This window comes from Vanacampus margaritifer, chromosome 4 (assembly GCF_051991255.1).
Source record: "Vanacampus margaritifer isolate UIUO_Vmar chromosome 4, RoL_Vmar_1.0, whole genome shotgun sequence".
Classification (NCBI taxonomy): Eukaryota; Metazoa; Chordata; class Actinopteri; order Syngnathiformes; family Syngnathidae; genus Vanacampus; species Vanacampus margaritifer.
Genome location: NC_135435.1, coordinates 9,494,195 through 9,517,515, shown reverse-complemented (window position 1 = coordinate 9,517,515; position 23,321 = coordinate 9,494,195). Strand labels below are relative to the sequence as shown.

General features: G+C 39.9%; 1 protein-coding gene across 1 annotated transcript in view; it reads right to left on the bottom strand.

The window, feature by feature from the left end:
* Positions 1–23,321, bottom strand: part of adamts7 (a disintegrin-like and metallopeptidase (reprolysin type) with thrombospondin type 1 motif, 7) — an 83,793-nt gene that overhangs the window by 15,385 nt on the left and 45,087 nt on the right. Inside the window, 10 exon segments of the mRNA XM_077564044.1 lie at positions 875–1,027; positions 1,204–2,796; positions 5,981–6,194; positions 6,491–6,617; positions 9,549–9,690; positions 13,104–13,348; positions 13,836–13,956; positions 16,076–16,209; positions 16,311–16,480; positions 23,049–23,194. Of these exon segments, the coding sequence (XP_077420170.1) occupies positions 875–1,027; positions 1,204–2,796; positions 5,981–6,194; positions 6,491–6,617; positions 9,549–9,690; positions 13,104–13,348; positions 13,836–13,956; positions 16,076–16,209; positions 16,311–16,480; positions 23,049–23,194 (3,045 nt within the window).

Here is a 23,321-nt window from a genome sequence, read left to right as displayed (position 1 = left end):
TTATATATATCATTCATCATTCAATACTATACGACATAATTCCATAATAGTATTCCAACTCATTCAGTAGCATTCCACGTTTCTTTATTCATTCATTTACACTCTCAGCCTTCACACACAATTTCTACAAAAATTACACATTGTCTAGTTTTGGGAAACAATTTTTTAAATTTTATTTTAGTATGGAGGAGCATTGACGTTACCAAAGAGCAAGAGCAGCTACCTGTGTCTTGAGTGTTATCGGCTTAGCTACATTGTAGCTATATTTAGTGACATTTACAAACCCTGTAGTGACATTTTTTAAGGAAGTAAAACAATACCAAATATTGGAAACATCCTTGTAGAGTGAAATGGGGTCAAGCGGATTTACCTCAAACTAGGAATAGCCAATATAAGTTGGATGTTGGTTCTCAGGTCAGCAGAATTGAAAAACTGCTGTTGATGTCTAGACACAATTTTGCTGAACGCCAAATGAAATTTTCACAACTGCTTATTGTATTTCCTATTTATAACACATATAGCTTATAGCAAACAATGCAATTTAATGCTTAAAAATATATTACATTCATATGGAACCTATATGATGATAGTTTCTCACACAACTCCTATGGAAAATTAATTGCCCACTCCTGCTGTAAGGCAAGCCACAAACTAATAACAGAACGGAGCGTTTGGACCGTAGAGGTAAACAGAATAATCAATCACAATTTCCTGCCCCAAAGCCATCAACTGTCTTAATGTGTTGAAGGTAAACAGAACACAAACAGCAAGTGGAATGAACCAGCATTGCAAATTGCAAATTCAAAATCCCAAAGGAGTACGGTTCAGTACACACACACACACACAAATGACTGGAAAAATAAATCTCACTCACCTTCGTCCATTCCCCAACTCTCCACATGGAGCATGGGCGCAGGTAACAACGCTGGGCAGGTGTGGGCCTCTTGGCTGGGTCGCAATCAGACTTGTCGCCAGTACTACAGGTCAAAGTCCTCCAGATGGCACCCAGACCACAGCTTGTGGAGCACTGCCCAGAAATATGGAAACATATTCCGAAAAACAAAAGGCTGCTCACCAGACGATCAAGTGACCTCACTGTCATGCTTGGCATAGTCTTTAAATTGTATATCTGCTTTTACTCAAATATCTGCAGTGACCAGAAAAACACAGCAAAGTTTGTTGCCAAGCTGCTAGAGTACTTACAGAGCTCCAGTTGCCAGCGACCCAAACGGCTGCGACTTGTGTGGCGGCTGGCGTTTGTTCTGACATTGTCTGAGAAAGTGTCCAAAGATACCCACGCTGGGTTAGTGGGATATTCGTCGTTGTTTTTTCTGTGGGAATAGGTCGAGTCGCTGCGGTGTTCAACATTGGGGGAATATTTGAAAAGTCAGGATCCCTCGCAATAATTGAGGGAATTAGAATTTGACTGTAGTCATAGTCATCAAATGGAAATGATGACGTGTCCAAAGAGGAATCTGCTGCAGTACTTTGAGTGGAAGCTTTCATTCGAGTCTGTTCTATTGTTGCTGGCTGGAAAACATCTGGGGGAGGTTGAGTGTATCCTTCCTGTTTTGTAGGCGGCCAGAATTGTGTTCCAGCAGACAATATGGTGTCATCGGGGGCATTTTGATTACCTGACATGAGCAGATCTGGGGAAAAGAGATGAGTGGAACACTCAGAGGGAGGCAGTGAGGTCGCACTGAGGCCACCGTCACTCACTTCGGAATGATCTTTAATGGTGATCAAGTCTGTACTGAGATGCGTTGGATGCAGATTTTCCACTTCAAGATTACGTGACAATGTTGTTGATTCATTGTTAGCTTGATTAAGATATAATTCCGAATCTCCTACAGTTTTTGGCACTGAGTAGCTTAAAGTTGTAGCAAATTGTGGCACAGTGTAAGACTGGTGCAATTGGAAGTCGTCCTCTTCCCGGGAGTTCACTGTCAGAGTGACAATGTGACGCTTCTCAGCTTGAATTCCAGGCGTTGAAGCAGCATGTGAGGATGTTACAGTCAACTCCCCGGTGTGAGTTTCCTCCCCTGTGGAATTGTGGTTATTCTCAGCCTTTTCTACATCATGCCCCACATTTCTACTCTTTGTAGGCTCCCTGGTAGCGCCACCCAGAGGGGAGTTTCTCAAGGAATGCTCTAACGGTGATCGAGTTGTGAACACAGGCAGAAGATAATCCTCAGCAAGGTAGTCATCAACATTTTCAGAATGCTTTTGAGCGGGTTCTCCTTTTCCGGGGTTTACTATATCCTTCAGGTTGTCTTTAGTAATGCTCTGTGGTGGTTTCAAAGGATGAGTTGTGTCTCTCACACTGCCAGTTGGCTCTTCCTCATGCAGAAAAACATCTTCCTGACTGTTCCCTGAATCTGTTCCACCACTCTGATCTGATAAGTCTTCATGAAAGTTGATGAAGTTGTAGTCATAGTAAAAGTCATCCACTTGAGGAGAATTGTCTTCACTTTCTATCTTATTGTGATAATGAAAATCTTCAAAGATGTTATTCAAGTCATTTGGATCATCATTTTTGGATTGGACATAGGTGGGACTGTACTTTGGAGGTAGTTTGGCCACAGGTATGGCGTTAATTTCATTAAACACTTCTTCGCTTGTCGATCCACTTCCGGACCAGTCAATATCATCAAAATTGTCCACAACTTTTGGACAGTCCTGGAGTGAACAGGTACTAAAAGAGATGGGCTTCTTTTGGAGGTCGCAGTCCACCCCGGTGTTTCTGGAGCAGGTAGCATTACGCCGGCGTACTCCTCTTCCACACGTTAGTGAACACTGCAGGGACGAGGAAATGACAATGCATTAGTTCAATCTCTGACCTATGACTGGCAGCATTTACGTATCCTATATTTACATAACTGATCGCCACTCAAACGCTCGGTGTGATGTTTTGATGGGTTTTTTTGGTGCTATTTGTGAAAGTAAAATGAGATACATATATTTTTTAGAGATATTAAACTATATACAAGTAGTTCTTAACTTTAAGGTACTGAAGCCCACCAGTTTCCCATGTACAGTCACCCAAAACTTTTTTATTGAAAAATAAAAAGTTTTTTTCCCCCTCCAATTACTATACTGTACCTATATGGTTTACTTGTAAATAAAATAAACAAGGAGAGTAGCCTTTTCATTGAATCTGTTTCTCTTCACCTTGAATTGAGAAAGCGTTGATTTTGTGTATTCATGATCTGCATTCAGCATAAGATGCAGAAGTTTTCCTTTAGTTTTGTTAGATAACTAGTTGTGCTGGACTAGAATGGGGTATATGCCATGGAGGAGGCGAGACTTCCGACTTCCTGGTTTTCACACATCAGCTTTGTTTCCGTTTCCTGTTTGCGACGTGTGGGCCGCGTTCCAATTCTTGCGCTTCCGCCTTTGTACCCCTCGGTTGCGCGTTCTCGTCGACGGGTGCGAGGGTGTAGTGTGTCTGTCTCAGTTGTCCGAAGCATTTCAGAGAGTTGAGATGCCCTGCACGCTCCCGCCGATGGGCAGGAGAGCGCGGATGGGGGTGGGGGGGGGGGCACAGGGGTGGGGGTGCGAGTGTTGGAACGCGGCCATCAGTGGACGGAAACGATGCTGATGTGTGAAACCCGGAAGTCCGTGGCATCTACCCCATTGCTCAATTTGGCAATGCAAATCATAGTTAGGATGCTGACTCCCATCACTCAACTCAACTTGATTTATATAGAGCACTTAAAAAACACACACACAGCTGTCCTTTGTCCTTGCCTCCCAAAAATGTTAGGCCAAGTAATGTAGTGTGATTACCTGCAGCCAGTGCTGCCCCAATGGGGCATATCATCATGAAACATTTGATCCGGGTTTGTGTCTCCACTGAGACTGACTCAACAAACCCCTCAATTTGAGCCAGCAAAAAAACTGTTTGGTTAAGAACCACTGCTATATACCTGTATGCATGTCCATGTTTAGTGGATATTAAACTGTGCACATACCTATTGAATCCCAGGTGTAAAAATACACCATTCTCTATTTAATACTTTCCTCACATTAAATAAATAATATGAATGTCTTTACTATTGATGCTGAAACTTCCAGTTATGAACTGTGACTTGAGGGTCATCTGTCATCTTATTAAAGTCTTTACAAGGTGGAAGCTTTCATATTTCAAATAGCATGGGAGGGAAATGTTTTGATTTTGTGAAAGTGGGTCACAATTTTTTTTCTTTTCTTCATCTGCAACAAGGGCTTTAGTCAAGGTGGAGGAAATTTTGAACAATTCCAAACACCAGATCTTTTTGCCACAAAACCTTCAGGCATCTGTTAGAAAGATGAAAAGAAAGACTACAGAATGCTGACCCAAATAATACATGAAAAGTGTTTCCGCTTGGAGAAACGATGCACCTCAGGTCAAGATGTGCCAAGTCCACAAACCTATCTGAATTATACAAGATGCTAAAACTGTCCAGCCATCCATTTTCTATAGCACTTGTATTCATTCGGCTCACTGGTGAGTTGGAGCATTTTCCAGAGGACTTTGGGGAGAGAGGTGGGATACACGGAGGACTGGTCGGCAGCCAATCTCAAGGCTCCCAATAATTATGTGCACATGCAGTAGTTGTTATATAAACCCTCAAATTGAATTGAAAAAATACCTGACCCTTTCTTTCATGACATGTTTCTTGATTTTATTCATTTTATGTGTGCTGAATCTTTTATGTGTGCTGAATCTGACTGTTAATATTAACTTTAAAAATAAAATAAAAGGATACATTCCTAGGGAGGACCAGGGTCAGCTTTACTCATGCTGTGAGATATGAGGTGTGTCAGAAAAATTCAAGAACTTGTGTCACAACAGATATATTTCAAACAAACTATGAGTTTTCCCCCTCAGTGTACGGATAATCCATTAAAGGGCGACCTTGCAAGAAGGCCCCAATTGAGAAAGGAGAGACACCTATACTTATTAACTCATTCACTCCCAGACATTTTCACTGAAGCAACCCCCTTTGCTCCTGGCTGTTATGCTGGATTTTGACAGATTTTGAAAGTCCCACAGAATATTGTGTTCTATTGCTATAAAAATATGGAACCTTTGAAAAGAAAGATTAGAATCTCTTCTAAAAAAAAAAGAAGTATATTTGTATCCGTTTCCGTTTTGCAGCACTTAGCATTAGAATATAGCAAAGTTTTATCATTATTCACATTCCTGTTAAAAACAAAAAGAGCTTGTTGCAACATTGCCCTGGCTGATCTCCTATACTCTGCTCCCACCTGCTGGCCGTTTTTTGTAACAACTACCATTGCTTTAAGCCACCTCTTCATGTCAGAAGCTGCATCAAAGCATTCTGTTTACTCTTGCATAAAAAAACATTTAAAAACAGGTATAAATACATTTTGGGGAGTGAAGGACAAAGTATTAAAAAACGTATTTACACATTTTTGGATTTGAATGAGTTAATGGTAGAAAATGTTTCAGATTTTTGGATATACTAATATGTTTGATATGTCCGTTTATTATTATATTTTTTACAGTTATAAGTGTATGAATTTAAAACATTGTGACCGGATGTATCAAATATGACAGAAATCAAAAGTTATATGTGGAAGTTGATTTTCAAAAATGTTTTTGTTTTTTCAAATTGACCAATAAATACTTTATTTACAAATAATCTGAATTTTCTCTTATATATTTCATGGTTCAAGCTTTATAGGGTTAAAGGGATCATTCAAGGGACCTCTTTTGAAGATGTGGTTGGCATTAAGATTGCGGCGTTACAACAGAGCTGTGGAGGATCATGGAAGAATCTTTCCAAGAGTGTAAGAAGGCAAAAATGAGAAAACTTGTAGTTTGGATTTGAAATAAATCTTTTTTGATATCTATCTTGGAACTTTACTGACTGACATACCATGAATGTGTGGAGAAAAAACAGACGTGAAACTATATTGAATAATAAATCCACATTTTTAAGCGAACAGTCGTATTGCAGGCCACACTCACCTTTGACCAACTGCCAGTGGTCCAATCTGCCGGGCACGGGATGTCTGTGTTACAGGACAAAACTGACTCAGGTTTCGAAAGATGTTCACATCGACTGGGCTGTAGGGCTTTCTGATCATCCACACTGATGGCTTGGATGCACAACGCTGTCCTTTTAGACACACCGGTGCTCCCACAGCTTGCAGAGCATTTCTGCCACTCGCCCACCCACCACCTGCACGCAGACACACAGATGTAATTGAATTGTAGAATTAATGTTGATGCCACATTTCATAAAAACAAAGACAATGACTCAGGCATTTTACTGTGCGTATGAAAAACATTGGCTCTGTGGAGTTTTATACAAATATGTCCTTAAGTTATGAGTTCATGTTCCTGACCACGAACAAAATGTACTGACTAATTCTGACAGCAATAGGTTTGCAAGGACAAACTCAAACTTGTACACTGCAACCTTTGAACTTGTTAACGTGCACACATTACTTGCAAGTAAGGTCTCGTCAAACTCACATGGCTGGACAAGGCTCCTTGTTACAGCTGGTTTGATTGTCATCGGGTCGGGTTAAAGGATCACAAAATGACTCATCCACTATCCCGTTGGTTCTTTCCACACAGTGAAAAATCTGCCTCTGAACACCTGGAATGACCATGAAATGAGAGCTTTTCAGACCCAAAAGCATTCCTGCGCACGCATGCACCATCTATTTTCATCATGTTGACTCTGCTACAGAGAATAGTCAAGGACAAATCATTACAAATCAAATTGTTTGCACTCGAGGGAAAACACGCGATGCACAATGGGATTACTTAAAAAAAACAAACAACATTCTTAGTATCCGCACTTGGTAGCAAAAACAGGCATATATAAAGGCATATCGGGGGTTCAAAGGAAGCAGTGTCTCCAAATGACAGATTTACGTCTTCCTGCAGTATCTATTGTGGCATGTTCAGCCCATCACACAGGAAGACCCCTCAAGGCACCCCATGTGCATGGAGCGAGTAACATGCAACACTATTAGTCCCTGTCAGGGGTCGATGAATCTATTTACTGGCAGCACAGCTTGATTGGAGAGAGAAAGCCTCATTTGGAGTTTCAACCTCAGAAATATTTTCAAAGTGAGTGAAAACATGCGAACCGCAACAAATCAAAAGTATGAGGATTATCTTCGGATAATCCTGCCTCTGGGGCTCTGACTCTGATCTACTCAATTGGCATTTGAAGGGCTCATAAAAAGAGGTCATCACACTCGGGGTTACATTAATAGATTTCTTGTGGAAAAACCTACAATATTGTATAATATTATATACAACCAACTTTATTTGGGTCCAACTCTCCATTCGAAGGAGCACCATCTGCCTCACAATTAAAAGTTCTGGGTTCGAATTTGCAGCTCACACCATGTTGACTTTAGTTTTCTCCTGCTACTGCAGCTTCCTCCCTCCCACCTTCCAACAACATGCATGTTAGGTTAATCAAAGTCGGGCTGGGCGGTAATCAAATTTTGACATCGCTTTACTGTCTCCTCATTATACCGGGAAATATGGTAACACTGCTAGTGTACTGTAATACAGTCGCTAACTTTAGACTTATTTTGTTGCTTGCGGCAACCACCACAAATCTGGCCATCTTGTCTTGTTTCGTCTTATGGGCTTTTCATTTATTTACATGCATTTGGGTAATATGTATTTTGTGTATTAATTTGATGAATACATATGTTTTGTATTTATTATTTTATTAACACGCTGCAATATTATATGGTGTTTGAGTACATAATATTCATTTTCTATCCTGCTTAAATATTTGTTCCAATTTGAATTGCTCTGGCACAGCATTTGATACGCGCGAGAAAAAAGAGAGAGAGGTGTGATAGAGCAAGATCGTTCATGTCTGAAGAACTTCGATAAAGACACATCTGAACACTATCCTGCAGTTTTGGTTTTCCGTCAACTATGTTTCTTTTTTTATATTGCAATGGGTGGGGAAAAGTCCTCCGGTTTTATCAATGAGCTGGAAAAAAAACTAGAGCTGTCAAACAATTACAATTTTAAATCAGATTAATAACATCTTAAAATTTTGATTAATCACGATTAATCGCTTAATTAAAAAGGCTTTTCATCAACATTTTTGCCCGCCAAAAAGTTATGTGTTAATTATTTCTATATTTAATGTTATGAGGATGCACATTTTTGATCCACTGCACACTCACCCTCCTCTTTTTCTAATAATGTAATTACTTGCATAATTTAAAATGACAAAAAATTACTCCAATATTTTGACTAGAACAAATATTCTGAATGTCATACACAAACATTTATTAAATTACAAAACATTTTTGGGGTGATTAATCAATGAGTTAACGCTTTAGCTTTGACAGCACAAAAAAACAAACACTTACTGTGGCCAGCTGATGAAAGCATTCTATCGCTTTTGTATGAGATCACTGTCAAAGCATGTGCTTATTTATACAAATGGTAAATGGTAAATTTCTATATAGCGCTTTAATTACACCGTATAGTGCCCAAAACACTTTACAATTTAAGCCTCACATTTACCCACTGACACAAAACAAATCGGAATCTTAGGAAATACGTATACACATTGTGAGTGATCAAAGTGTTTGTTGTGTTAAATCTACTAAAAGAGTGTCAAAAAGAGAGAAAATATGGCAGAGATGATAATGAAATAAAAGCAATGATGTATTTGATCAAATTTAAAAATATCTTTGTGACAAGAAAAACGGTTTGAGAGTTTAAAGAGGGTTTGAGAGTGTGTGGCAAATATCTTTGCAATGTTTTGCAACATTGAACCAAGTGAAAAAGCAACACCCTCGCAAGCCAGCCCCGCTCAATAAGATCAAATTGGTTGTCCATTTGTCCTTTTTTTTGTTTTGTTTAATTTTTTGTCTCATGGCCGGTGGACCCAGTCAGCCTGACCAGTCCTTGAAACCCAAGGGGAAGCTCCGCCTCCTCCTTACCTCAGCCCACTCCTGGCCAGAGGTTTTTTATCCGGCAAATAAATTATAAAAATTTTCCACGTCCTTTATGGCTGCATTGAAGGAGTTTTTGTAAGAATGTTTGAAATAAGCTGCTATGAATGTTGTCATTGAACGTACCTTGAGTCAAACACGAGTGAGAAGTACTTATTTTTCTTTTGTGTAAGCACTTTTTTGTTGCTGCAAAACCCTGTTTGTAAAACTGAAAATCACATAATACAGTGTGTCATCATGTCTTTAAATGCAAACAGCATTTAAGGACAACGTAAGACATGTCACACTATCCTACAAAATGCCGGACTGAGCATAAGCACGTGAGATCAAGTCTGCTGTTCCGAGTACACTCTCCAATGAAATCCAGACCACTGTTATGTATACACTTGCCAGCAAAATGACAACAGGCAGCCTGCAAAGCCTCACTGGTTGCAAAGCTTAGGCACCACCCTCCTGATCCTTGGGTAATTTGGATGAAAGCATGTCACGGAAATGTTAAAGAAACACCTGTGAGAGGTTTTAAATAGAAAGAGATGCATAAAATGTCTTCTTTAACTCAAACAAGAAGCGTGTTCCCCTACCCGCTCCACAGGTTGCACTACATTCAGTCCATGATCCACACTTCCAGAAGAAAACTGAGGCAGGGATGTTATTGTCCTCGGAAACATTTTGACTGATTGTGTACTCATAGCGCACTCCTGGATTGGTTTCTTGGAAGAGGAGCTACAAAAATAAGCAAAACAAACAGCTTCGTGTGAGACAAAATGACGATTAAGAGAGCAGCATCATTTTATTTCTCACATAATCCATCCATTTTTCCTAAATGTTATTAAATTGGAAAACAACTTAAATATTAGTGTTTAAAATCACTAATAGAATCCTTTGTCTATGACTGACTTTATGGCTTTGGCTGTTCTACTGACACGAGAACTATGTGATTTCTCCTGGTCAACCAAATGAAGAATGGTGAATATAGAGAAAATATAACGTGACATTCTTTTCAGACTGATATCTAATTGGGAATAAATACATAGATTCATAAATAAATAACGCGAACTGGGCAATTAAAATTTTTAATCGTAATTAATCGCATGACTTCAATAGTTAACTCACAATTAATCACAAATTTTAAATCCGTTCTAAATGTACAATAAAATGTACAATAAGTCTTCATACTCTTGTTAACACAAAAGTGGAAACACTGTTAAATAGAAATATGACTGCATATTTTAGTCATTGATACAGTCATTTCATTATGAATCATAAAATTGAGTTAAAATGAATAGGTTGTGCTGTACTGTAAAATCGAGTGTGATATTGATTTGTGTTGGTCATTTTTCTGCCACTAGATGGCAGAATTGCAATTGTAAGGCCGTGACAGCTCAGTTCAGTTTTCTTTTCATATCTATCTAATCTTTAAAATGAACTAAATTGTGAAATCCTGCCCATTTAATAGAATTTTCAATAAATAAATACATAATGCATTTTATTTATAAAGCGCTTTTCAAAAGAAGTTTCAAAGTGAACAAACGCACATTGATGAAACAGAGCAAGGAGGAAAAAGTCAACTTTAAAAGTAAAAGTCCATAAGTCAAGTGAGGATATAGAGAGAAGTGTATAATGTAGAGACATATGAGAGGTTGCAATTTTATGGTGCTGAACGGTGGTGTTGAGTGGCATTCCCATTATTTATTATTACATGTTGAAGGCAGTGCGGAACAGGTGTGATATTAGTTTGCTTTTGAAAATGGAGGGGTCAGTGGTGTCGCGGAGGTCGTTCAGGAGTGAATTCCAAAGGGTGGGGGCTGCCTCCCCAGGTTTGGTGCTTGGTCCTGGGGATGGCCAGGAGGTTACGGTCAGATGAATGGAGGGTACGGGAAGGGGTGTAGGGGTGAAGTAAGTTTTTAAGGTATGTGGGGGCCTGGTTATAAGTGGGTAAGAGATCGGGAGTCAGTCAAGGTTCTGCAGGACCGCGGTGATGTGGTCACGGGCACGGGTATGGGTGAGGAGGCGGGCGGCTGAGTTTTGAATGTATTGACGTGTGCTGAGGAGATTACAGGGTGTGCCATATAGGATGCTGTTGCAGTAATCAATGCATGATGTGATGAAGGCATGGATGAGTGTTTCAGCTGCAGAGAAGGAGAGAGAGGGATGAAGGCGGCAAATGTTCTTAAGGTGGTAAAAAGCTGCTTTTGTCACCATTTTATTCCATGTCCATGATGACTGAGGTTCCGGCAGTGGAGTGCAGGTTAGAGAATGGAGTTACCAAAGGCAAAGCGAAAGTCTAGGTTGGTAAAGTGAGGGATTTGGGGCCTATTATGGTAACATCTGTTTTGGAATAGTTAAGTTTAAGAAAATGTGTTTGAATCCAGGCGCTAATATTAGAAATGCAGTTAGAGGAGGTGGGTTGGGCTTGATGGTCTATAGATTTGGCGGATAACTAGATTTGGATGTTATCTGCAACAGTGAAAGTGGAGGCCATGGCAAAGGATAATCTGACCAAGGGGGAGATGGACCCAGTACCGAGCCCTGAGGGACGCCTTGAGGTACAAGGGGGGCAAGGGAGGAGCAGTTATTGATAAAAAACTGTTTTCAGTCTGAAAGGTAGAATGTCAGCCAAGTGAGCGCGCCATCCGTGATGTGGAAAAAGGATTTTAACCTCACAAGCCGGATTGATAATTGTGATTCACTCAAAGAAGTTCTTCACATTACCAATCTGGAACTTCACTCGGCAGATCCGTTCGTTAAAGGAGAGACATTCTGTACAATACTTCGAGCTGATTGGACGATGCGGCATCTTGTGTGCGTTTGTTTCGACCAATCACCGCAACAGATGAAAATGTCGTCTTTGGTCTCGTCTTAGGGGGGGGGGGGGGGAGCACGAACATCTTTACCAGATAAAAATGCACGAAGCGCCTCTCGCTGTTCAACATTCAACAAGGAAATGGTGAGTAATTTTGCGAGAGCATAATTAATTGCAGCGTCCATTCGTCTGTTAGATTTGTTTGTTTCCCCCCCGCCATTGGCACTTCTTGGTTTCATCCCGCCCCAAACAACGCCTGATTGGTCGGACCTAAAAAAAAGGTTGGTTGCAAACATATCAGCGGGAGCACTACAAGATCCCGTAGTATTTGTGAATGAATACTGCGAGAATTCAGCTTGCTGGCAAGGTCAAAAGGATTTAAAAGCATGTGCGAAGATTTCCTGCAAATGATGATTTTAGTCATATCAGTTTGGGAGATGGGAGAAAATTTAAAGAGAGGAGAGGTGATGAGAGGAGGGCAGGGAAGGGTAAAAAAATGTAAGAGCACAGCTTTAAAAGAGTTTACAGTACTGCAATAATTTTCTGGGATTAGAATTTTGAAGTTTCAAGACAAGAGAAGTATTGCACACTCAGTTTATTCTAATGCAGTATACTGTAAAAAAAGAAGAAGTAAATTACTGTCTCCATTCTGCGCTAATTAAATAAGACCATGTACTATGTAAACTACCTGTTACTGTTCCCATTCATTTCCTAACATCGTTTACTTAGCCTACAGTTAAAAGATCTAGAAATTATTATTTTTTTTTATTACAAGACTTTAATCTTTACTCCAAGTGTTTACTAACTACAGCAGTTTTGTTTTTGTTAAGCTAAAGGAGATTTTGGCTCATACAATTGTTAATTTGATTTAAACAGTGCCGCAATTCTTTAATTAAACTGCTGGGAAATTAGCTGTGTGCCATCCGCATAGCCATGATTGACAATTTGAAGCATTTGACCCAAGGGTAACATATACAGACTAAACAAAAGGGATCTAAGAAATGACTCTTCAGGGACCCCGTCACGGCCATGAGATGATCAGAAACTACCAGTCAACTCAAAATAACTATTTTTTCTCCAAATAGGACCTATGACATTTTTTGGGCTGTGCCACTTAATCCTACAAAAATTCCAGCTTTTAATAAAAGTTGTGTTTGTACTGTGATGAGGTCAGAAACCTGATCAAAAAGTTGCTCAGTCAATAGAAAAAAAACAGGTTAAGAAGGGAAGGTTTGATATTTATATCTGTTAATTGCAGAACTTGGATGCAACCACATCTGTATTGACAGGTATAATAAAATAAAAAAAAGTTGAATTTCATGATCAATCCCACCTGAATCCACAGTGGTTCCATGGTGGGCCCAGGTGAGGTCAGGTTCTCTAAATGTCCTGTCCGTTCATAGGTAAATATGGCCCCAGCTGCCTTGTACTCGCCATTCCATTGTATAGTCCAGCCGCCATTCAGATAATACATGTTGGGACTGTCACCTCTGAGCGCTAGAAAGTTTCCAGCTTCGGCCATCTCCTCGATCCTGATGTCCCATGATCCCTCGGGGATCAGTCCAATGTCCACATAACCTTGATGAAAATGCATCTCATCTCAGTGGCAATGCTTGTGGAATCACAGTTAATGCATACGGTAAGTACATTGTGAAGCAGAATCCAAAAGGTTTGGCACAGGTTCATTAAGGAGTCAATTAAAAAGGATTAAGGACAACATCACATTCATTGGCAAGAATCCTTGCCAAAACAGAAACCCTCTAGAGCAGTGGTGTCCAAACTCGGTCCTCGAGGGCCGGTAGTCCTGCAGGTTTTTGAGGTTTCCCTGCTCCAACGCACCTGTTCCAATCAACAAGGTCGTTATCATGCTTATGCAGAGCTTGCTGATGAGCTTCAGCTGTGTTGGAGGAGAGAAATATCCAAAACCTGCGGGACTACCGGCCCCCGAGGACCGAGTTTGGACACCACTGCTCTAGAGTGTTGTCGATTTTATGAGTTGAGAAACACTATCCAATAATAACAATGCTCAGTCCATCGTGAAATCAGCTGAAATTGAGAGACATACCAAGTCCTTCACTCTCCTCAAATGTTTTCCTCACAGTTGCACAGGTGGAGCCATTACCAAGGCACACTCCGCATCGATCCTCCGCCGCATTTGACTCAATTACGTAGTCACAGCCGACATTCTGGCAAAAAGAAAAACACAACACAAAACATGATCTACACCAGTTGTTCTTAAAGTTGTTTTTTATGCACAGGGTTCATTTCGTAGAGTAAATTTTACTCTGAAAAAGACTATATTCAGTCCCAGAACTAAAACTTTACACTCGGAAGAGAGTCAAATATTAGATATAATTTAAAAAATAAAATGAAATCACTCATGGGTTTAGGAACAATCTCACAACCTTCAGCATGGGAGACGGCTACTCTATCACTTGAGCTATGCCACGGCTACTGTTGAATAACATTGCTGGTATGTCCAAAAGACCAAAAATGGTCGGAGGTATGAGGATTACTGACACCAGCAATATACTGACACACAATAGGACTGGCATGGCTCAGCGGGTTGCTTGGCCTTGTCCCAACTTAAAGCTTCTGTGAACGATCCACAACACCTGAGTGTTTAAAAAAAAAATATATATATTATTATTAATATTTACCTCTCTTCCAAGTGTAAAGCTTACTCTAGTTTAGACTGGGAGCGGATATAGACTTTATAGAGTAAAATGTACCCGACAAAATTTACTGTGCACATTCACTGAACCTTTTTTTTATTGAAAAATAAAAGCAGTTTGTAATGTAAAATGTGTTTATTGTGAGGTAAACATGAATAGAATCATATATATACAGTATATATATATATATATATATATATATATATATATATATATATATATATATATATATATATATATATATATATATATATGATATATATTTACATAGTACATGGTCTCATTTAATTAGCGCAGAATGGAGACAGTAATTTACTTGTTTTACAGTATACTGCATTACAATATATATATATATATATATATATATATATATATATATGTTTTAGTCCCTGTCCCCCCAGTTCCAAAATCCCATCTGCGCCACTGACTGCAATCTTTTCTTTTGTCGTAATTTACATAAATAAGAAGATAATAAAAATAAAAAGTTACAAGTTACAGTAAAAATACAAGTGAAGCTTGTTATTTATCTATTTTGCATGTATCCTCTTTGTTTCCTTAATGCTCTGTTATGATGTACTCACTCAGATTATCGGTTGTTTACATATTTTTTATGAAAAAAAAAAGTTATGTGCACTGTCAAGCCCGTGCTTGTGTGACATATTGTGGAAGTGACGTCAAGAGCTGATCAGTATTTGCGGCCTAGAGGCTTGGCAGCCTTGTAAATGAGCTTAAAAACGCATTTCTGCATTTTATTTTTTTAAATGAGGCAGTGTGGGCGGAAATGTTTTCTGTACGGGAAGAGGGGAAATATTCGTGGACAAGGCCTAAGTCAACTCCAACCATAATAAGGAGGGCAATCGCTATAGAAAACGGATGGCTGGATAATGTCATTGCTATGACAGGGAAATTGTGAAATAATGAGTGTCTAACAAAAATGTCACAAAATGTCATTGAATCTTTAGTCGAATCCGTATCCAAGAGCGTATCAGTAACTGGCATTTTGGCCCCGATAGTCAAGTGGATTTTATCTTGAAAAATAATGGCCACAGCATTTTGAATAAAATCCATCTATCCATTTTCTTAACCGCTTAGTCTTTACAAGGGTCGCGGGCTTGAGGGCACTGGAGTCTATTCCAGCCGGCTTCGGGCAGTAGGCGGGGTATACCCGGAACTGGTTGGCAGCCAATCCAGGGCACACAGAGACGAACAATCATCCACACTATTTTGAATAACATGCAATGCATTATGTCGATTGCACAACGCATTACTGAAAAGCAGTGCCTCTCAAATAGAGGGGCGTGTGTGTGTGCACTTCCACTACAGTAGGGGGCAGTGGCACTCTTATTGTAAGAGCGTGTGGAGGGATCCAGCAGAAGTGTACTTACAACAATTATTTAGACAAATTACACTATTTATTGTCGCGGTGGAGAGTTGGAGGGGCGAGAATTTTTTTTTTTCCTCCTGTAATAAATAATTGAGAAGCAATGCTGTAAAGAGAATGTAGCATATACAGCATTTCACCAAATACATACAAGGAATACAGTACAGTATATCTAACTAGTGGTTTAATTAATTTGAAAAATGTAATTAAAATTTCTCTTAGAGATATATTAAACAGACATGCTGCTACCTTACAGATGCCATTGATGCACATGTTTCGGCTTTTGTTGCCTTCAAAGCATGGCGTGCCATCAGTGACAGCATCGAGCATCTTTTCCGAGAAATGTTCATTCAGTGGACGACAATGGAGTTCACAAGGACTGACTGAAGCAGAAGACGGACACAAACGTGTGAGACAAGGTGTGACAATAGACACGGCCACAAAGCATCATGTTGTCAACTTGAATCAAAATCGGCCTGCTCACCTCTGCTAATGACGGCCACCCACTTGTAGAATTTGCCCTTGTAGGGTGCGCTGTTGAAGTGACTGCACTGGAGGTCTCTAAATGTGGGCACGTTGTTTGGACACGGTCTTGTGTTACAGATGCGATACCGCTGTCTTTCTCCCAGGCAGTACTTCCCCCTGTTCCTGGGACTGAAGGACAGTGTTGTTACAACTTTATTGTAAATAACATTTGCTTTTGTTGCTTCTTTATTCTGTTTTAATTAATGATTAGCTCATTGGCTTTTATAACTTTGAGATACAGGAACTTATTATCTAGTGGTGGTCCAATTGATTGGTAAAGGATCGTGATTGGCCGATTTCTGTGGAAACGTACCTTATCTGCATATGCTGATCAATGCCTTTCATTGCCGATCACCTGCAGCTCAGCTATAGACCGGACTGTGTTTCTTAACACTGCATGCTACAGATCAAACCAGGAACTGAATTATGATATATGTTTGTAGAATTTTTGCATTGTCAGTTTGAAATATTGTCCTGGATTAAAAAATAATAATCTGATTCATCAATTAATTGAAAAAATAATTGACAGATTAATCGATGTTTAAAATAATCATTAGTGGGCAGATCTAAAATTGAAAAATGTGATTGGTATCAGCCGATCCCACACATGGATGATTCAACAGCATAAAACCTTGATCGAACACCCCTATTATCACATTCATGAACCAAAGCCAATAAAGCAATACCATGATCGTTGTCTGGCCCTTGTCGAAGAGACAGGAGAGCAATATCAACGGACTACGTACGTGTTCTAGAGCTGTTAGCGTCAATTGTAAAGAGCAATGATGACAGGACACACCCTCTGGGTGAACATGTATTCGCAAAAGCCTGGAAGACATCATGGATCCAGTCAACCCAATCTGCTGGACTGTGTCAGCAAAAATATCTAAAAGCAACAATAAAAGATGACTTACAATTACTCCAATGGACAGTTTAGAGCCTTCAAAGAACCTGACCTAGATGTTTTTTAGAAGCTGGGGCTGTCTATTTTCATGTCAAATTTTAGGAACACATCGGAAGCCAAACCCTGCATCAGAATGTGCTGTTGATTAAAGTGCACTCATACTTGGTCAATACAGGTGGTGGTGTTTTCATTTCTTTTTTTATATACTCTACTAAATTATATTCAGAAGCTAACTGAGCAAATTGAACATTTAATTTTTTTGTTTTCTTGTAAACATTGATTATTAGCAATGATTTGTATGGCCTATTTTTAATCAACTGTATTTAACTTAAACTGTCTGACTTAAAATGTGCTGCCATGTGCTGTTAACAACCTAACTTTTGACAGTCAGTGACAGACAGGTGTGAATTGAATAACCCCCTACTGCTCCTGTCCACACTTCACATCAGTCAAAACGTCAAGGATGCATATGACACAAGGTTTTTTCTCCATACTCATTTTAAAGCCACATTAGCCACATTATTTTACCACATTAAAGACTGGGAGATCATCACCAAAGTACTAACTGAGGATACATTTACAAAATATTAAAACATACAACGTATTGTTAATGTATATGCTCTCAAATAGTGTATTGGTGCTTTATTGCATGCATGTTACAATGTATGTTTGATTTTTTGTTGCTTTGTATAACGTTTTTCTTCCACACTGTCAGACGAGACAGGTTGCATGCAGTAATTCTTTCATCATTATAACAATATATGATCCGTTTTTTTTGGTTTGTTTTTTACTGTAGTACCACCCTGCCAACAGGTTCTGTGCTCCAAATCCAACTGAAGCCAGGACTTTACTACCAGAAAGAAGCCGCAACGTATCACAACTGAGACTAAGCCAATGTCGAGTAGTACAAAGAGTCGGCGAATGACTGGAGTAAGACTAATTTTTGACGGGGATGACAAAAACACTAACTGTGAGAGACTATGTTTTTGGGTCACTTAAAGGGGAAGCCAACCTTAAGTATTTTGTGACAATACTATGTTATATGTGACCTTACTAGTCTAAAAATGACATTCTGATTAATATTACATTTGTGGAATACGAGTTAAGCAGCAAAATCCATCAGTTTGTATCCATCTGAAGGGGTGGCTATTTTGTCACTTGCTGTCGACTGAAGATGATATCACATTTGCTCAGGACTCAGGCAGTGACCAATCACAGCTCACCTGTTTTCTGAAATTGGGTTGGGGCTACTGCAAATATTAAGAAGTGATTATCTGGGTGCAGGCAAGCGGCACATTGTCAGCCTCTATACGGTGCTGATATCGCTACAGAAGTCTGAACAGTGAGATTTTCAGCAAGCACATACCATTGCCCGTGTCAATAGTATTAAAAGGCTGCCGAATATTTTCAACAGTTCGCTGTCCACATAACTCAAAGTGAAGTAGCAATCATTATTGCTAAATTCAAGATTAAAACTACAGAGCTACAAAAACACAGAAAAGATGAGAGAGACAGCGTTTGAGGACAATGTCATGAATTCACGAGTCCAACAAAGAAAGAAAACCGAAAGTGCGCCACCATTGTGTCTTTAAATGTGGAGAAATGACACAAAGCTAGAGTTGGTCAACATCAGCAGTGGTGCAATAACGACGCGCACCGCGATGCTAACTGCAGGCGTATACAACAGTCAGATAGCACATGCAAAGTTTCAGATGAGAAGGATAATGCATTCCACAAGAATGACAATGGCGCAGGTACAGAACAAATCTGATGGCCGCCATAGGCGCCACTAAGTTCAATGTGGAGTCGGCTGACGGCACAAGATGCAATGGAGTAGCAGAACGCAGGAGACGCAGTGGTGTGCCTGATGGACAACAACGGCACTGGCACAAAGTAAGGCGGCATTTCCTCCTTTCTGCAGTGATGCAACAATTCTACGACACAGAGATGGTACAAATTTTTTCACATTCTCAAACACAACAGGTTATATTAACATTTCCCCTTGCATAACGTGGTTCACTTTTCGTGGTCTTGCTGTTCGTGGATTTTTGTTGTGTGCAATATTGAATGCATTTTTTATTATTATTTTTATTTTATTAAGGTTTGAACATTGGGAGTGTTTAAACGAGAGAAATGTGAGTAAACGGAAATGCCTCTATGAAAAAAGTGTATAACGTGTGCGGTACGGGACTTTTACAGCCTTAAAACATTTATAATAAATGCAAAAAATAAAGCTGACTACTTGTAACACCAGTGAAAAATGAGGGAACACTGTATTCATACGCTGTGAATGACAGAGGGGATCAATTTACAAAATGTTGCTCGTTCGTTCATTATTCAGCATCCTGGGCGCTCTTCCGTCATTGATAGTCCGTCATTTTTTTTCAAACCAAACCAAACTGTAATCGTCAGTCTGGCATGTTATTTAAACCACGCTTCTGTCATTACTTCATCACCACTATTTTAGGACAGACAGACAATGGTGGGCATTCCGTCAGTCAGTTATTTGTCAACTGTCAACAAAACGGGCGTCCGTCAGTGACAGACTGAGAGGTCCATTGGTACTAATAGAAATAATTGAGAAGCATTGCTATAGACCCATAAGGGAAGGTCAAATGCTGCAGATCTGATAATGGAACAGAGTTTATGGGTAAAAACTGCCAACGTTTGTTAAGTAAAACTATCATTAGGCATGAGACACCAGCGCCATATTCATCACTTCAAAATGGCACCGCTGAGCATAATCGCCGCACACTATTTGACATAGTGATGACACGGTGCATGCTAATTGAGTGGGCTCCCAACGACGTTAATATGGACTTACGCAATCCAGACAGCAGCTGTCGAGAGAAACAGATGTTTCAACAATTAAACAAAACAGACAGCAACCGAATGTTAACAGGGAAATGGCCAAGCCTCCATAGGATGCAGAAGTTAGTGCACAACAAAAAGAACTAGACTCCAAGTGTGAGGAGGAAATCTTTGTTGGGTTTAACAAAAATAACACTACCTAGTTAGTTTTCCATTCAGACGGTGTAGAAACACAGGATATTAAAGTTTATGACAGAAGAAGAAGCACAACAGGAAACACAAATTAGTGATGACAACGATGACCTGCTGCAGAACAGGGCAAACCAATATGCACCAAACATATGGTGTGAGCATACATGGTCATTTCCTTAAAATGAAACCTGACGTAAGCAACCAGGCACAAACTAATGAAACAGAACAAACAAATGGCACCTTAAGTGAGTAAGCAAACACAGAAAGGTGAACAAAGATGGTATCCTTCCAGGGCGAGAAATACAACTGGATATTTACGTAAATACGCTACTGGTGAGGAAGTTGAGGAATGTGATGATCAGATTCTCACCAATATCGACTACTGTTTACTACGGTTTAATGCGGAACATACAGCAAGGCCTTAACCTCATCCAATGCAAGGCAATGGGTCGATGAGATGCAGCCGCCAAGAGACAACACATCAACCATGACCCACTTACCCAGAGGTAAGAAAGCAGAGGGGGCGGGGGTGGATGGGGCTGCTGGTGGAGGTAGGCAGGAGATGTAAATGGGTATATATGCGTAATAGCAATATGGAAGGAAGGACATGACAAATACGAAGCAGGTTATGTTGCAAAGGTATCCACATAGGCAAAAGATGGGTCTAAATTATGATGAGACATTATACGTGATTAGCAACAGAGTGCTTAATGCAAATAGATAAGATATCCAGAGGTGTCAAATCCAGGTCCAAAAAGTAAAAACCCTGCCACAGTTTGGCTTTAGTCACAGGCGCTTCTATTCAGCCGGCAGGTAAAGGAGCTCCAGCTTGTTCACTGTTCATTTTTGACTTTGACTGTTTGGCTGTAAAAATGCCAAATGGCATCATCAAGTACTGACATAATTTAGATAGCACTCCTAACCGTTTCAGGTTTAACATTCTTTCTTGGGAAAAAAAGAAAGGAGACAAAGTGGCAGTGGATGGCGAATGAATACAGCACAATCACAGGCTAAGGATTGTTGCATGTCTTATGTTTACTTCCAGCATCATTTTTAGCATTATCACTCAAGTAATGAATTTCACAGAGCAAAATGTCATGTTCATTCGGAAGGGGCGGACTGTTACGTCACACAGATTCCAACTACCGGGAATATGTCTGTGTTTATAGATTCTGAGTCAGCCAGGTTGTTGTGCTGCGCAAACATCAAATTGAATTGAATTGGATTTTTACTTTTTTGTTGAGGATGTTGTTTGTTGCCTTTGGCTTCTGGTAAAATGAATAGGAAATAAAAACTAATAAATAATAGACAAAAGTAGATTACATGTATCGCAAAGTATGCCGAGAAGACCAAAAAGGTCAATGCAGATTTCACAGTGCCTTCGGAAAATGTCTGGCTCAAATCTTATTGGCCCCAGAGAAAATGAAATACTCTATTTGGGTTTTTATGCCCAACTGTTACGACAAATTTAAACACTGAGAATGATAACAAAGAAGAGCTTCTGCCTGTCATTATTGCTGGAAGGATATCAGCTCTCTTCTAATCCACCAGGTAATTTTTTTCCCCCCTCTGAATACGTTACCCAAAATATGACACTTGGCTACTTACATTTCTGAATATTTACAGTGGTCCTTTTCATTCAATTTGAGCCAAAACTAATTCAGACATCAATGTATAGTGAAAAAGAACACGTGACTTGCTTTTGAGAACGCTTTCCACATAATGATAGAAACTCACTTATTAGAAACTGCAATGTCCAGCAAGAGTGGGGTGATCCTGCCGAGCGACATCCAAGAAAGGAATGTCACCATCCGTGACGGCCAGGTCTCACAACGTTTAATTTATTTTTCTCCTCCTCACTCATTCTCACCGTGACCATGAGCTCAATCACAGTTGGTCACACAGCTGCAACACCACCGCCCCCCCCACCCCACCCCCACCCCCCTCTCTACTCTCAACTCTGACGTGAGAACGAGGCACATAAGCAGCCGAGCCCAGGATATTATAGCGGTGTTTTTCCCCCTCTCTTAATTGCAATCGTTACGTCTAGCAAATGATGCCTAGGAATAGAATTACTGAGAACTGTGTTCTATAAAAAGAACCTGCTTTCAATTACCGGTACCTTCCAGTCAGGACATAGTTGCACACAGTCGGTAGGTGTTCAAAAACAGCTTATCCAAATTTTGTTCAAAAACAGCTTATCCAAATTTTGTTCAAAAACAGCTTATCCAAATTTTGTTCAAAAACAGCTTATCCAAATTTTGATCATGTTCTCAAAGAAAGGTCCCTTCTTGTTGAAATGAAAATGAACGTCTGACTCTGGATCCCGAAAAACAAAACTAAACAATGTTTTCAAAAATGTAGTGCTGAGTTAGCATCTTTGGGTTCTGTCTTTGGGGTGAACCATCTTTCATTTGATGAAAAACAAATCATTCAGAGTTTCTCTGACAAACCAACCACCACGTATGGGACCACCACCACCTTCGGCTTCCTGTTACTATCTGCAGGCTCAGCTGTAAGTGGCCTTTCTTCTCCTGGCGGATTTAACGAAGGCCCCATTAGGATAGTTAGCAAGACCAGGTTAGTAACACCAGGATGTTTCTTGTCCAGTCCTCCAGAAGAAGAAGGACCACTACAACCTTTCGGATTAAAGGTTAACCATCTTTTGAGTACTGATGAACATAAAAGTATTGGCTCTAATTAGAGTGTGCAGTGCACCAAAATGTCTGATTAGTATGAATATATAAACTCCAGTAAAAAGGAATTGAAAATAAACCTCATAAAACTTACACTGGATCATCACAGTCCCGCTGCGCACTCTCGACTCCTGCCCCACACGACCTTGAGCAGGCAGACCACTCACTCCACGTACCCCAGCCACCGTTGACTCTGTCTGGATAATGTCCAGCTGGGACACACTCCCCACTGAAACACCACTGGCAAGAAAACAACACAGTTTGGAAAACGGATTCAATTAACACTTCATGTTCTTCGCTGATTGGAGGTTAATACGTTATAAACAAAACCCATTGATCTTTCATTTACCGCTCAGGGATGTCAAAC